This window comes from Ascaphus truei, chromosome 6 (assembly GCF_040206685.1).
Source record: "Ascaphus truei isolate aAscTru1 chromosome 6, aAscTru1.hap1, whole genome shotgun sequence".
Classification (NCBI taxonomy): Eukaryota; Metazoa; Chordata; class Amphibia; order Anura; family Ascaphidae; genus Ascaphus; species Ascaphus truei.
The window spans coordinates 26,094,702-26,110,347 of NC_134488.1; the positions used below are offsets into that span (position 1 = coordinate 26,094,702).

Sequence of the window (15,646 nt, forward strand, 5' to 3'; positions counted from 1 at the left end):
GACACAGCAGGGTCAAGTGACATGACCCCATGTTGCCATGGCAACGCGTCACACCAAACCTCTGAATCTCGGTAAGTGGCGTTGCAGAGGCCTTGCGCGGTCCCCCGGCATTTGATTTAAATGCCTTGGGGAAGAGCGTGGGGCCTCTGCAACCGCTGCACCCCCACCCCTGAAAAATCTTGTGCCCTTTGCGCACCCCTTTTCTGGGCCATATGAAATAGCACCGTGTGTGTGTGAGAGAACTGCAATGCTAAACCAAACCCCTGTGGGGATTAGTGATGATATACAAATTAACTGGTGAATATATATTACAGTAATGCAAAGAAATTGAAAAAGAGAGATATACTCTCAAAACAGTGCTCCCGTTTAAAGCTGCAGTTCAGTCAATATCCTGCATGTGTGTTTTTTTAAATAAATCAGTTCTGTAGTAAGAAAAAATACTTTTAGCATTTTCTGTTTTAAAAAAAACAACTTTGAAAGACCAATTTTCTTGTATTCTATTTTAACAGCCATTTGCTAAGGCACTGCCCCTTCATGTCCTGTCACAAGCCCTGGCACACCCCTTTGTCAGCCCTGCCCTCCCTCTAGCACATGTCAGTGCAGGAGTGCTCATGAATATTCATGAGCTTCCACTGAGAGACAGAAGTAGAAGAAAAACAGATACCTTCACTAATTATGTCACCAAATTTTGCAGATCAATACATGGAGAACGAATTGACCTGCAGATATACAGTTCTTTAGGTAATTAGAGATTGCACACATGAAACTATTGAAGTAAAAAAATAAATTTAAAAAAGAAAAGAAAAAAAAGACTGAACTGCAGCTTTAAGATGCCCACAGATGACTATACTCTATCGGTGGCTGTATACAGTATACTGAGAATCAGAACTGCACTGGAGCTATATCATAGGGCCCATCATATCATATGATATATCATAGGGCCCAGGCAGTCATACACTATCAGTGACAATAGACGGAGATTACTGTGTCAGACATGTAGTCGCAGTGATAATTTAATATATGTTTGCTCCTTATTTGATTACTAGCTGAGAGACCCGGCGTTGCCCGGGATGTAATTTTGGGGGGGGGGGGCGTACGACAGGGTTAGGCTTCCCCCCCCCCTTGACAGCTAGGTGGGTGACTGAGTTGACTGAGTGTGTGGGTGACTGTGTGGGTGGGTGGGTGACACTTGACTGAGTGGGTGGGTGGGTTGGTGACTGAGTGGGTGACTTTGGGTCGGTGACTGGGTGGGTGACTTTGGGTCGGTGGGTGGGTGACTTTGGGTCGGTGGGTGGGTGACTTTGGGTCGGTGGGTGGGTGACTTTGGGTTGGTGGGTGGGTGGGTTACTTTGGGTTGGTGGGTGGGTGACTTTGGGTCGGTGGGTGGGTGGGTGACTTTGGGTCGGTTTGACTTTGGGTCGGTGGGTGACTTTGGGTCGGTGGTTGGGTGGGTGAGTTGGGTCGGTGGGTGGGTGAGTTGGGTCGGGGGGTGGATGACTTTGGGTCGGTGGGTGGGTGACTTTGGGTCGGTGGGTGGGTGACTTTGGGTCGGTGGGTGGGTGACTTTGGGTCGGTGGGTGGGTGACTTTGAGTCGGTGGGTGGGTGACTCTGGGTTGGTGGGTGGGTGGGTGACTTTGGGTGGGTGGGTGACTTTGGGTGGGTGGATGACTTTGGGTCGGTGGGTGGGTCGGTGACAGGGTGATTTTTTCAGGGTCGGTGACTGGGTGGGTCAGTGACTGGGGTCGGTGACTGGGTGGGTCAGTGAGTGGGTAGGTGGGGTCGGTGAGTGGGTGGGTGGGGTCGGTGAGTGGGTGGGTGGGGTCAGTGACTGGGTGGGTGGTTTTGGGTGAGACTGGGTGGGTGAGTGTGAGACTGAATGGGTGGGTGAGTGTGAGACTGAATGGGTGGGTGAGTGTGAGACTGAATGGGTGGGTGAGTGTGAGACTGAATGGGTGGGTGAGTGGGAGACTGAATGGGTGGGTGAGTGGGAAACTGAATGGGTGGATGAGTGGGAAACTGAATGGGTGGATGAGTGGGAAACTGAATGGGTGGGTGAGTGGGAAACTGAATGGGTGGGTGAGTGGGAAACTGAATGGGTGGGTGAGTGGGAAACTGAATGGGTGGGTGAGTGGGAAACTGACTGGGTGTGTGTGTGGGTGGGTGACTGGGTGGGTGGGTGACTGACTGGGTGGGTGGATGACTGACACTTGACTGACTGGGTGGGTGGGTGACTGACTGGGTGGGTGGGTGACTGACTGGGTGGGTGGGTGACTGACTGGGTGGGTGGGTGACTGGGTGGGTAGGTGACTGACTGGGTGGGTGGGTGGGTGGGTGGATGGGTTTACTGACTGACTGGGTGGGTGGGTGGGTGGGTTTACTGACTGACTGACTGGGTGGGTGGGTGGGTGGGTGGGTGAGTTTACTGACTGACTGGGTGGGTGGGTGGGTGGGTTTACTGACTGACCTTTGGGTTTACTGACTGACTGGGTGGGTGGGTGGGTGGGTTTACTGACTGACTGGGTGGGTGGGTGGGTTTACTGACTGGGTGGGTGGGTGGGTGGGTTTACTGACTGACTGGGTGGGTGGGTGGGTGGGTTTACTGACTGACTGGGTTGGGTGGGTTTACTGACTGACTGGGTTGGGTTTACTGACTGACTGGGTGGGTGGGTTTACTGACTGACTGACTGACTGGGTGGGTGGGTGGGTTTACTGACTGACTGGGTGGGTGGGTGGGTGGGTTTACTGACTGACTGGGTGGTTGGGTGGGTGGGTTTACTGACTGACTGGGTGGGTGGGTGGGTGGGTTTACTGACTGACCTTGGGTGGGTTTACTGACTGACTGGGTGGGTGGGTGGGTGGGTGGGTTTACTGACTGACTTGGGTGGGTGGGTTTACTGACTGACTCTTGGGTTTACTGACTGACTGGGTGGGTGGGTGGGTTTACTGACTGACTGGGTGGGTGGGTGGGTTTACTGACTGACTTGGGTGGGTCTACTGACTGACTGGGTGGGTGGGTGGGTGGGTGACTGACTGGGTGGGTGGGTGACTGACTGGGTGGGTGGGTGACTGGGTGGGTGGGTGACTGACTGACTGACTGGGTGGGTGGGTGACTTGACTGTGTGGGTGGGTGGGTGACTGAGTGAGTGGGTGGGTGGGTGAAAGTGACTGGGTGGGTGACTGGGTGGGTGGGTGACTGGGTGAAAGTGACTGGGTGGGTGTGTGGGTGACTGGGTGACAGTGCGCGGGTGGGAGACGGTGGGTGACTTACCTTGACCCCGTGGCATCTGGCTGGGGCAGGAGGTGAGTTCGGGAAGCTGGGGGGGGGCAAGAGTGGCAGGAGGTTTACTGACTGACTGGCTGGGTGGGTGGGTGTGTTTACTGACTGACTGACTGGGTGGGTGGGTGGGTGGATGGGTTTACTGACTGACTGGGTGGGTGGGTGGGTGGGTTTACTGACTGACTGGGTGGGTGGGTGGGTTTACTGACTGACTGGGTGGGTGGGTGGGTGGGTTTAGTGACTGGGTGGGTGGGTGGGTGGGTTTACTGACTGACTGGGTGGGTGGGTGGGTTTACTGACTGACTGGGTTGGGTGGGTTTACTGACTGACTGGGTTGGGTTTACTGACTGACGGTGTGGGTGGGTTTACTGACTGACTGGGTGGGTGGGTGGGTGGGTTTACTGACTGACTGAGTGGGTGGGTGGGTGGGTTTACTGACTGACTGGGTGGGTGGGTGGGTGGGTTTACTGACTGACTGGGTGGGTGGGTGGGTGGGTTTACTGACTGACTGGGTGGGTGGGTGGGTGGGTTTACTGACTGACTGGGTGGGTGGGTGGGTTTACTGACTGACTGGGTGGGTGGGTGGGTGGGTTTACTGACTGACTGGGTTGGGTTTACTGACTGACTGGGTGGGTGGGTGGGTGGGTGGGTTTACTGACTGACTGGGTGGGTGGGTGGGTGGGTGGGTTTACTGACTGACTGGGTGGGTGGGTGGGTGGGTGGGTGGGTTTACTGACTGACTGGGTGGGTGGGTGGGTGGGTTTACTGACTGACTGGGTGGGTGGGTGGGTGGGTTTACTGACTGATTGGGTGGGTGGGTGGGTTTACTGACTGATTGGGTGGGTGGGTGGGTTTACTGACTGACTTTGGGTGGGTGGGTCTACTGACTGACTGGGTGGGTGGGTGGGTTTACTGACGTACTTTTTACTGACGTACTGGGTGGGTGGGTGGGTTTACTGACGTACTTTTTACTGACGTACTGGGTGGGTGGGTGGGTTTACTGACTGACTTTTACTGACTGACTTGGTGGGTGGGTGGGTTTACTGACTGACTGGGTGGGTGGGTGGGTGGGTTTACTGACTGACTGGGTGGGTGGGTGGGTGGGTTTACTGACTGACTTTGGGTTTACTGACTGACTGGGTGGGTGGGTGGGTGGGTTTACTGACTGACTGGGTGGGTGGGTGGGTGGGTTTACTGACTGACTGGGTGGGTGGGTGGGTTTACTGACTGACTGGGTGGGTGGGTGGGTGGGTTTACTGACTGACTGGGTGGGTGGGTGGGTGGGTTTACTGACTGACTGGGTTGGGTTTACTGACTGACGGTGTGGGTGGGTTTACTGACTGACTGGGTGGGTGGGTGGGTGGGTTTACTGACTGACTGGGTGGGTGGGTGGGTTTACTGACTGACTGGGTGGGTGGGTGGGTGGGTTTACTGACTGACTGGGTGGGTGGGTGGGTGGGTTTACTGACTGACTGGGTGGGTGGGTGGGTGGGTGGGTTTACTGACTGACTGGGTGGGTGGGTGGGTGGGTGGGTTTACTGACTGACTGGGTTGGGTTTACTGACTGACTGGGTGGGTGGGTGGGTGGGTGGGTGTGTTTACTGACTGACTGGGTGGGTGGGTGGGTGGGTGGGTGGGTTTACTGACTGACTGGGTGGGTGGGTGGGTGGGTGGGTTTACTGACTGACTGGGTGGGTGGGTGGGTTTACTGACTGACTTAGGTTTACTGACTGACTGGGTGGGTGGGTGGGTGGGTGGGTTTACTGACTGACTTTGGGTTTACTGACTGACTGGGTGGGTGGGTGGTTGGGTTTACTGACTGACTGGGTGGGTGGGTGGGTTTACTGACTGACTGGGTGGGTGGGTGGGTTTACTGACTGACTGGGTGGGTGGGTGGGTTTACTGACTGACTGGGTGGGTGGGTGGGTGGGTTTACTGACTGGGTGGGTGGGTGGGTGGGTGGGTTTACTGACTGACTGGGTGGGTGGGTGGGTTTACTGACTGACTGGGTGGGTGGGTTTACTGACTGACTGGGTGGGTGGGTGGGTTTACTGACTGACTGGGTGGGTGGGTGGGTTTACTGACTGACTGGGTGGGTGGGTGGGTTTACTGACTGACTGGGTGGGTGGGTGGGTTTACTGACTGACTGGGTGGGTGGGTGGGTTTACTGACTGACTGGGTGGGTGGGTGGGTTTACTGACTGACTGGGTGGGTGGGTGGGTTTACTGACTGACTGGGTGGGTGGGTGGGTTTACTGACTGACTGGGTGGGTGGGTGGGTTTACTGACTGACTGGGTGGGTGGGTGGGTTTACTGACTGACTGGGTGGGTGGGTGGGTTTACTGACTGACTTGGGTGGATGGATGGATGACTGACTGACTGACTGGGTGGGTGGGTGACTGACTGACTGGGTGGGTGGGTGTGTGGGTGACTGACTGGGTGGGTGGGTGGGAGACTGACTGGGTGGGTGGGTGACTGGGTGGGTGGGTGACTGACTGACTGACTGGGTGGGTGGGTGACTGACTGACTGACTGGGTGGGTGGGTGACTGACTGGGTGGGTGGGTGACTGACTGACTGGGTGGGTGGGTGACTGACTGGGTGGGTGGGTGACTGACTGACTGGGTGGGTGGGTGACTGACTGGGTGGATGGGTAGTTGACTGACTGGGTGGGTGACTGACTGACTGGGTGGGTGACTGACTGGGTGGGTGACTGACTGACTGGGTGGGTGGGTGACTGACTGACTGGGTGGGTGGGTGGGTGACTGACTGACTGGGTGGGTGGGTGGGTGACTGACTGACTGGGTGGGTGACTGACTGACTGACTGGGTGGGTGGGTGGGTGACTGACTGACTGACTGGGTGGGTGGGTGGGTGACTGACTGGGTGGGTGACTGACTGACTGGGTGGGTGGGTGGGTGACTGACTGGGTGGGTGGGTGGTTGGGTGACTGACACTTGACTGACTGACTGGGTGGGTGACTGACTGACTGGGTGGGTGACTGACTGACTGACTGGGTGGGTGGGTGACTGGGTGGGTGGGTGACTGGGTGGGTGGGTGACTGACTAGGTGGGTGGGTGACTGACTGGGTTTGGGTGGGTGGGTGGGTGACTGACTGGGTGGGTGGGTGGGTGACTGGGTGGGTGACTGACTGACTGACTGGGTGGGTGGGTGACTTGACTGTGTGGGTGGGTGGGTGGGTGACTGAGTGAGTGGGTGGGTGACTAAGTGAGTTTTTGGGTGACTAAGTGAGTGGGTGGGTGGGTTACTGAGTGGGTGGGTTACTGAGTGAGTGGGTGACTGGGTGAAAGTGACTGGGTGGGTGACTGGGTGGGTGGGTGACTGGGTGAAAGTGACTGGGTTGGTGTGTGGGTGACTGGGTGACAGTGCGCGGGTGGGAGACGGTGGGTGACTTATCTTGACCCCGTGGCATCTGGCTGGGGCAGGAGGTGAGTTCGGGAAGCTGGGGGGGGGCAAGAGTGGCAGGAGGCCCGCGCCGCGCTTCCCTTCCGTCCGGGAGCCGGTGCACGTGATGGGGAGTCCCGCGCCGCGCTTCCCCTCTCCGGTAGCATCACACGTGATGGGGAGTCCCGCGCCGCGCTTCCCCTCTCCGGGAGCGGCGCACGTGAGGGGGAGTCCCGCGCCGCGCTTCCCCTCTCCGGGAGCGGCGCACGTGAGGGGGAGAGCAGGAGGCCCGGCCCGCGCCGCGAGGGGGGAGGAGCCTGGAGTTTGCTGCTGAGCAGGAGGGCCGCGGCGCACGGTGAGGGTGATGGTGCGGCTGGGGATGTTGCGGAGCGTGGGGATTTGGGTGAGGTGGGGGGAGAGAGTGAGGGGCACCGGGAGAGGAGGGGGGGGGTGTGTGTGTGGAAGGTGAGCTGCGGTCCAACTGACGGGGGAGAGTGAGGGTGTGTGTGTGTGTGTGTGAGGGGTGTGTGTGTGTGTGTGTGTGTGTGTGTGTGTGTGTGTGTGAGGGTGTGTGTGTGTGTGTGTGTGTGTGTGTGTGTGTGTGTGTGTGTGTGTGTGTGTGTGTGTGTGTGTGTGTGTGTGTGTGTGTGTGTGTGTGTGTGTGTGTGTGTGTGTGTGTGTTTTTGCCCGTCACTCTGCCTCAGGCCAATGAGAGGTGCGGGGGCGGGCAGGCCAAGGGACCAATGAGATTGCCGCTAGGGACGCAGACATACAGTGCTTTCAGAAATATATAGTAGATTATTATTATATTAAAAGTGATATTTTATTTGTATTATTCTGTTGAGGTCTTTGACTGCATCATGATGGGATTCCATTGTAAATATCATGCGGTCTAACATTTCCCAGATAGCACCCCTCCAGTACCAGGGTTTTTACCTAGCTGAGCAGGCAGGCTTCTAATATTGTAATCATTTGAACCAAATAAGCCTGGTTCCTTCCCCCCAATACAATCAGTTCTGTAGTATTAGATAAAACTTACTACATTTTTTTAATTCAACTCTTAATGCCAATTTTTATGGAGTTTTAATATACTGAGCCTCCTTTGATTTGTACAGCATGCTTTAGCACAGGGGAGCGCAATCTTTTTTTCCCTGCGCCCTTTGCTGGCTATCCCCCTCTCCGCACGCTCCCCCCCCCTTACCTCAGCTACGGCGTTCTGACGCCATGGTAATGTAGCATCACATGACCGCACAGTGTCAAATGACATGGCGACGCATCTCCAGAAGCGTATGAGCCAAGGTAAGTGCATTTTAGTTTAGTTTGCAGAGGCCTTCGCCAGGGCATTTAATGCAAGTGTCTTCTGGAAGCGCGCGGGGACTCTGTAAACCCCGCGTCCCCTGCAGACAATTGGGCACCCCTGCTTTATCCCACCTCCCCAGCAGTGCAAGGGCTTTGTAACACTTTCCTGTTTGTGGTAATTTGTTGCCAATATTCCCAGCAGTTTGTGCTGCAAACTGTAACGATAGATAATGTTACCTTAGTAATATCAGTGCTGAGTTACACTGACTGAAGGATTGATTGAAACGGAAAGGCAGCCATTTAATGAACCCTGGGAATCAGGATCATTGCATGTCGTTCACGGGAGAACTAATCGATCGGCAGCTTAGGTAATTAATTTTCAATAAAAGGTAATCAAAGGCTGCATATATTTAAAAAAAAATGTTTTAAATAGTTTTAAGTGCCACACAAACTTTTTTTTTTTAAAGGGCGCTTTAAATCTTATTAATGTATTCGGCTTCCTTAAAAAGTAGTGTGGCCCATTATAATTGGATTGCCACTTTAACTCTTTCGCTGCCAGGGAGGCCTGCAACTCAAAGAGGAGGAATTTCGTTGCTGGCTCCTTGGGCTGGGAAAGGGTTAATGTCTTCATAATGTCACGTCCCTGCCTTTGTCACAACGGGTCTCCTTCAGCAGGTGAACTTTCCCACTTAGCAAACATTTGGTCCTGATGCCTCGGCAGTGTTTTCGGGCAACAAATAATGCAAACAGTGCAGTATGCTCTCTGAACAAATAACACGGGCACCATTATCTTCCAATGACATTATTTTATTACGTTATTACATTATGTATCCGCTGCTTGTTACTGACAGATGCAAACATTGTCTCCTATTATTCAGAACTCATGTTCTTAAAAGTGCAACGCCCTTCATAGGAACAACACTAAACAATGGTAGTTACATTAAAGGAGTTAAATCTATTGGATTGACTACCAATTTTTACATTAAAAAAACCCCTACAGATACATTAAAATATGTTTGCAAACTCAAGGGCGGGGGGGGGGGGTCATTAACTCTGGCTTCTGGCTGGTGTGAGATCACTATGAGTTGCACAGGAGTTTGCACGGGCATAGCCCCCCTTTATCTTTATTTGCCCCAACAGAGTGGGCTTTGGTTAACAAACGCTCCCCCATTCAGAGACCCCGATGAAAAGAACATTCCTCATTTTAAAATAACTTAAAACAGCCATGTCTTTGTTTAAAAGAGGCAATCCGCATCGTTTATTTTCCCTTAATTTTTCTTATACATTATTGAAGCAGGGGGTTTTCGGAGCTGAACCCCATTAATTTCAGCTCCGGGGACACCCTGCTTCTGGAGGTACATACCTTCGTAGTGTGTGCCGGTAGCCGCTCCAGGGCTCACACTATGGCCGCTTTTCAAAGCTCCCGCTCCCTGCGGACCAATAGGAAGCCGTGACGTCATCAGGTGCGGCCTCCTATTGGCCCGCGTAGTCCAGGAGCTTTAAATTGCAGAAAACTGCAGAGATACCGGCACCCTCTACCTTAAAAATAACAAGAAAAAAAAAATTGGATTGCTCCTGTAAGTCAAATAACATTTGGCTAATTCATTTTAAAAAAAAAAAAAAATTTTATGTGTGTGCGCAAGCTAACATGGACTGCACATTTAATGTTACTAAAATAAAAAAGTATCAAATCGTACCAATTAGGACGAATCTTATTAATGATATTACATTTTCATATTATTGAGCTATAATCAGTAAAGACTGTAGACCTTTTAATGCCCTTATGATATGAGGAATATGTACTTGCACTTGAGTGGGCCCTAAGGTGCCTTATTGCTTATTCCTGCTTAGTAAATGAGTGCCCCGCTGAGCGATTCCTCTGCTGCTTTTGCTGTGGTCAAGAGGTCAATGGCTCCACCTTCAGCCACAGCCCATTCTCCGCCCGTAAGATCAGCTCAGGCTTTCTCCGCACTGTCTTGGTTTGGTCCACGCTCACCTTGAAGTGGAGCAGCGTGAGCGCAAGAACCACCTTCATCTCAGACATGGCGAAGTTCTGTCCGATGCAGTTCCTGTTGGGTGACAAACTCAGAGCCATAAGCAACACATCTCTTCTCTGTTATGGGTCAATCAGACTGGTGGAACCTCTCTGATGTGTTAAGGTGGTGTCTTGAGTGCACAATGTCTGGAGGGGCTCTGCCATTGCTGGATGGACAATCCCTCCTAGGACCAAAGTGTACTAATGCCAATAACATGTTTGAGAGGTTACATCTGGGCGACTGACACCCTTCACCCTTTCTGTTTGCCAAATTCCGACACCTATAGGTACATTTAGATATGTGCTTTGTTTGTAAAAAAGGTGAGCTGAGACTTGGGAGGGGGACTGATTTCTTCCAGCTTCTCCCTTTTGTGATCAACAAGAGTTTACGCAGGCAGAGCCCCCCTATCTCTACCTCTCCCTTTATCTTGTATCTTTTATTGACTCCGTGATAAGGACGGGACAGGCTAATGGTAAAGACAACACTTGATTTTAAAAAGAGTCCTCCATTCAGGGACCCCAAAGTAAAAAGGATTTGCGTTTGATTTCTAAAGGAATAAATGTTTGCTTTAAGGATGGTTACGTTTGTTTAAGGGAGGCAATGGGATTGTTACGTTATTGCCAAAATGTTTGAATTCTTGTAAATCTGTAAAATAAAAAATAAAAAACACAACAAAAAAACAGTGGTAGTCCAATTCCCCCATAATGTTTAATCCGTCTTTCACTGAATACTGATATGTATAATTATTACATAGTGCAATATGAGAGCTTAAGGTCGCGCTTAGAGTGGGAGCGACGGCACGCGCGGCGCGAGCAACAACCCTCCTCTATGAGGCCGCCCATAGAGCGCGGGAAGACATACAATTTTGTCTTTGTTGCGCAACGGCCGGGTCAGCCAATGAGGGCGAACTGCTCACGTGATGTCGTGGCCACACCTCTGCCACAGACCTCAGTGCAGGTTTTGCGCGAGCGACAGGCGCGCTTGACGTCATGCGCGCCCTGCCACTATAAACACGGCCTAAGAAAGCAGTAGCTCCGTGATATTATCACTACCTTTGAAGCGGATTAACCTCGTTCAAACCCAAATGTCAGCTCCTTGTGACCGTGGTAAGTAACGCTCTCCCAAAATATGATGGTAAGCTCTTCAGAGCAGGGTGTCATTGTGCTTGTGAAATTTCAATGAACTGCCTATCAAACTCTTGTATCACTATATAACAAAATATTATTTCCCTTCGCCATTTAATACACACCACCTTCGATGTGCATTGAACATACCATGATAGATTACCAGAATAAAATAAATAATCATATAGGATGCACACATCTATTTTTCACTATTAGGGACATAACTATAATCCTACTCAAAAGTGCAGTTTTTCGAGTGTACGGGCAGGTATTAAAAAGAGGAAATAGTTTAGAAGTTGGGATGTTCATACCTGGGTCCAGCTGAGAAAGGTACAAATGCATGTGAGGACCTCCCCCGAGAGTTTTCTGGATCAAAGCGATAAGGGTCATAAACCTACAAGAACAAGAGATGGTGGTTTAAGTGTGTATGACTTGGGTTTCTGGTGTGATGTACTGGAAGAAAACAATAGCATTCTCTACCTGTGGGTTTGGCCAGACAACTGGGTTGTGGTGGGTTCCATAAATACTTATCAGGCAGATGTTTCCTTAGAAAAGAAAGGAACCAGATATTAACAACGATATTAAAGGTTGAAACCGTTGACATGGGAACCCAAAGGATGTATAACCCACCACGTCTGTTCCACTGTAACAGTGATCGTATCTATAGTCCATCGTGCCTCAATCCCATTGCAGAGTCATTTACGGACATAAACATGGAAGAGAACGAGAGACCAGTTCTCTCCCCCCAACTGAGTGACCAATTGATACATACAGTAGTGGGCCAAAGGCCATGTAGTCCCTCAATCCCCAATCATGGAGATAAAATGTCATAGGGATAGAACGCCCTATGAAGTCTGACAACCAACTGAAGAGTCACATAGAGTCAAAAGTGACCACCCAACAGCTTAAGGTCATTGTGGGTGCTCTACCACTTTTAAAAGTTCAAAAATATATTTTTTTGAAGAGTATTATTTAAAATACCCATTTATTTACTGTATACACCTCACAAACAGTCATCTATACCAGGGTATACCGCGCACACTGGGGGGCGCGGTGGTTGCAGAGGCTCCGCGCTCTCCCACAAAGCATTTCAATGAAATGCTCAGGGGTCACGTGAGGCCTCTCCAACTCAAATTACCTTGATTGTGACGGGTTTAGGACTTGTCTCCATGGCAACGCGGCATCATGCGACGTCACATCACGTGACGCCGCACTAAGATAAGGGGGGGGGGCTCGAGCACCGGGGGAGGCAAGGCAGGGTGGCGCAGCAACAAAAGTTTGCGCTCCCCTGATCTATACAACACGTGGAGAGATACTTGTGATCACATTTGAGGTACCCGGCAAATTAAACAGTTTTGACTAAACTAATTATTATTATTTGCCAGAGAAACCTCGTCTAAATGTAGAACTCTAAAAAAGGTGAGCTGGCTAAGGTTAAGCTGTGACCTTCATTTGTCAGAGCAGGAAGAGTGTGGCAGGTGGGGCACTGCGGGGGAAGGGAACGAGGGGGTGGGGGAACTGTGCCCTTTATAACACTTTCACACTGAGGCCATTAGGTCAGTACGTATCTATGAGAATCACTCACAGGCCGAGTCTGTTACATGGTCAGTCCGTAGCTATCACAATGGCTCACATTGAGGCTATTAAGTAGTCAGTCCGTAGCTATCACAATGGCTCACATTGAGGCTATTAAGTAGTCAGTCCGTAGCTATCAGAATGGCTCACATTGAGGCTATTAAGTAGTCAGTCCATACCTATCAGAATGGCTCACATTGAGGCTATTAAGTAGTCAGTCCATACCTAGCAGAATGGCTCACATTGAGGCTATTAAGTAGTCAGTCCGTAGCTATCAGAATGGCTCACATTGAGGCTATTAAGTAGTCAGTCCGTAGCTATCACAATGGCTCACATTGAGGCTATTAAGTAGTCAGTCCGGAGCTATCAGAATGGCTCACATTGAGGCTATTAAGTAGTCAGTCCATACCTATCAGAATGGCTCACATTGAGGCTATTAAGTAGTCAGTCCATACCTAGCAGAATGGCTCACATTGAGGCTATTAAGTAGTCAGTCCGTAGCTATCAGAATGGCTCACATTGAGGCTATTAAAGCTGCAGTTCAGTCTTTTTTTTTTTTACATTTATATTTTTACTTCAATAGTTTTATGTGTGCAATCTCTAATTACCTAAAGAACTGTATAGCTGCAGGTCAATTAGTTCTCCATGTATTGATAAGTCGAAATTTGGTGACATATTAAAAGCTGGGATTTGTTTATATTCTGCTTGTCAGTCAGTGGAAGCTCATGAATATTCATGAGCACTCCTGCACTGACATGTGCTAGAGGGAGGGCAGGGCTGACAAAGGGGTGTGCCAGGGCTTGTGACAGGACATGAAGGGGTAGTGCCTTAGCAAATGGCTGTTAAAATAGAATACAAGAAAATTGGTCTTTCAAAGTTGTTTTTTTTAAAACAGAAAATGCTAAAAGTAATTTTTCTTACTACAGAACTGATTTATTAAAAAAAAACACACATGCAGGATATTGCCTGAACTGCAGCTTTAAGTATTCAGTCTGTAGCTATCAGAATGGCTCACATTGAGGCTATTAAGTAGTCAGTCTGTACCTTTGGGAATGACTTTCCCATCAGCCACTTTGATGTCTTCAGTGCAGCGCCTGGACACAGTTGTGACGGGGGGATGAAGCCTTAGGCTCTCCTTGATGCACATGGTGGTGAACGGCATTTGAGACAAGTCATCCCTGGAAAGTGGAATAAAGAGAGATACTATGAAAGGGGGGGAGCCTTTACAATTACAGATTAGTGCACATATATATATATATATATATACACACACATACATATAGGCACTCATGAACTTGTTCAAAAAGTGAAAAATATTTCTTACAGAAGGTCTAGGTCTCAGCCCTTCAAAGTCCAAGGATCCTTCTTCAGCTGCTTGGAGGGCCGAAACTTTGACCTTTTGTAATCAATATTCTTCACCTTTTTTAACAAGTCCTAGACTGCCTGCTGCTACTATTTCCCTTCTTTGCAGTTAATGCATCCGGGCAGTATTCCATTCTCAGTGGAGTTCCACTATAACCAACGATATAGATATATATCTATATGTACACACACACATCCAAACCTCACTGAGATGGAAGGCACTTTTAAAGTCCCCATTGGCAAGGCGCTGACTGCAGTGTTTTCATAATGAAGTAGTAACAAAGGAAATTTATAGACTAGGGGCGGCCAACTCCAGTCCTCAATGGCCACCAACAAGTCAGGTTTTAAGAATATCCCTTCTTCAGCATTGGTGGCTCAAATTGATTGAGCCACCTGTGCTGAAGCCTGTTGGTGGTCATTAAAGACTGGAGTCGGCCACTCCTGGAATAGATGATATCATATCGTCATACAGTATGAGTGCCGAAGACACAGTCACGTTTTCACTCCAACTTTGGGACCGAGAATCCCTCTCCACGTCCCCACAATATGGTGCGTCCGCGTGTTATTTGCACAACACCCTTCTTTAGAGACTCGTGTGCTCAGTATTTGTTAGCAAGGACATCTCCCGTATAGGACCTCACCAGTCCAGGTGTTTGTCATCTTTCCCTCTGAAGACCTCTCCGATTTCCTCCCTGCATTTCTCCTGGTGCTCGGGGTGACGGGCCAAGTTATACAGGATCCAGGACAGCCCACTAGCGGTGGTGTCGTGACCTTGGCAGAAAGTCAAAAGACGGGTTAATAGGGAGATCACTCCACATTACTCATCACTCCTAATGTTAAAAAGGCAAAACCTCTTAGGAGGAACGTCAACCAAGCACAGTTACATGTTCAACAGGTTAAATGGAGCCAACTGATGTGTAGAAGTATTGTATGTCTATAGGACATTTTCAACTTTTAGCATCTCAGTGTAAAGAAATGGTGTATGCGTTTTTCCTTTATCTAATGTCGTTTGGGCATAAAACTGGTACACCGTTCTTTTTGCCCCGTTCTTTGTTTGCAAAGCTTACAAAGCAATTATTCAAACCGTTAATATAAGTCGCTGATATGTTTAAATTAAGTGTTTACATTGTGTGCGAGATACAAATAAGTCAAATCGTTACTTTAAGGGCAGCGGTGGATTTAAAAATCCCCGGCCCCATGGCACTTGCTGGTGTTGGCCGCCCTCCTTTCTGCTGCCCTCCTGCTCCTTTGGAATCCCACCGTCAAATGACGCCGCGTGACATCGCACAATGGCAAGTTTGCCATGGAAACGAGAAATCATGATGTCATTTGGCGTTGCGACGTCACGTTGCCGTGGCATTGAGACACCGTGTGACGCCACTTTGGTGATGTCATTTGACGGTGGGATTCCAAAGGAGCAGGAGGGCGACAGCAAGGAGGCGGCTGACACATGTAAGTGCATCCCCATTACGTCCGATAGGCCCGAGAGCGTGGCAAAGGCATAGGGGGCGGCAATTTTGGTCGCCCCCAAATTTTGCAGCTCTAGGCCTGGGCCTAATAGGAAATCTGCC

The 15,646-nt window shown here is 50.4% G+C and overlaps 1 protein-coding gene and 1 long non-coding RNA gene across 5 annotated transcripts in view; one reads left to right on the forward strand and one right to left on the reverse strand.

Moving 5' to 3' along the window:
• The window catches only part of LOC142496411 (uncharacterized), a 510,055-nt gene that overhangs the window by 11,549 nt on the left and 482,860 nt on the right, over positions 1-15,646 (forward strand). The gene's annotated exons all lie outside the window — the stretch shown is intronic.
• LOC142496780 (ultra-long-chain fatty acid omega-hydroxylase-like) overlaps positions 8,775-15,646 on the reverse strand; it is a 52,299-nt gene continuing 45,427 nt past the window's right edge. For all 4 annotated transcript variants that reach the window (XM_075603706.1, XM_075603708.1, XM_075603709.1 and 1 more), the window contains 5 exons: positions 14,717-14,846; positions 13,758-13,891; positions 11,619-11,683; positions 11,450-11,532; positions 8,775-10,047 (listed from right to left, as the gene is read on the reverse strand). In XM_075603706.1, the coding sequence (XP_075459821.1) occupies positions 9,876-10,047; positions 11,450-11,532; positions 11,619-11,683; positions 13,758-13,891; positions 14,717-14,846 (584 nt within the window). In that variant the 3' untranslated portion in view covers positions 8,775-9,875. The remainder of the gene's footprint in view (positions 10,048-11,449; positions 11,533-11,618; positions 11,684-13,757; positions 13,892-14,716; positions 14,847-15,646) is intronic.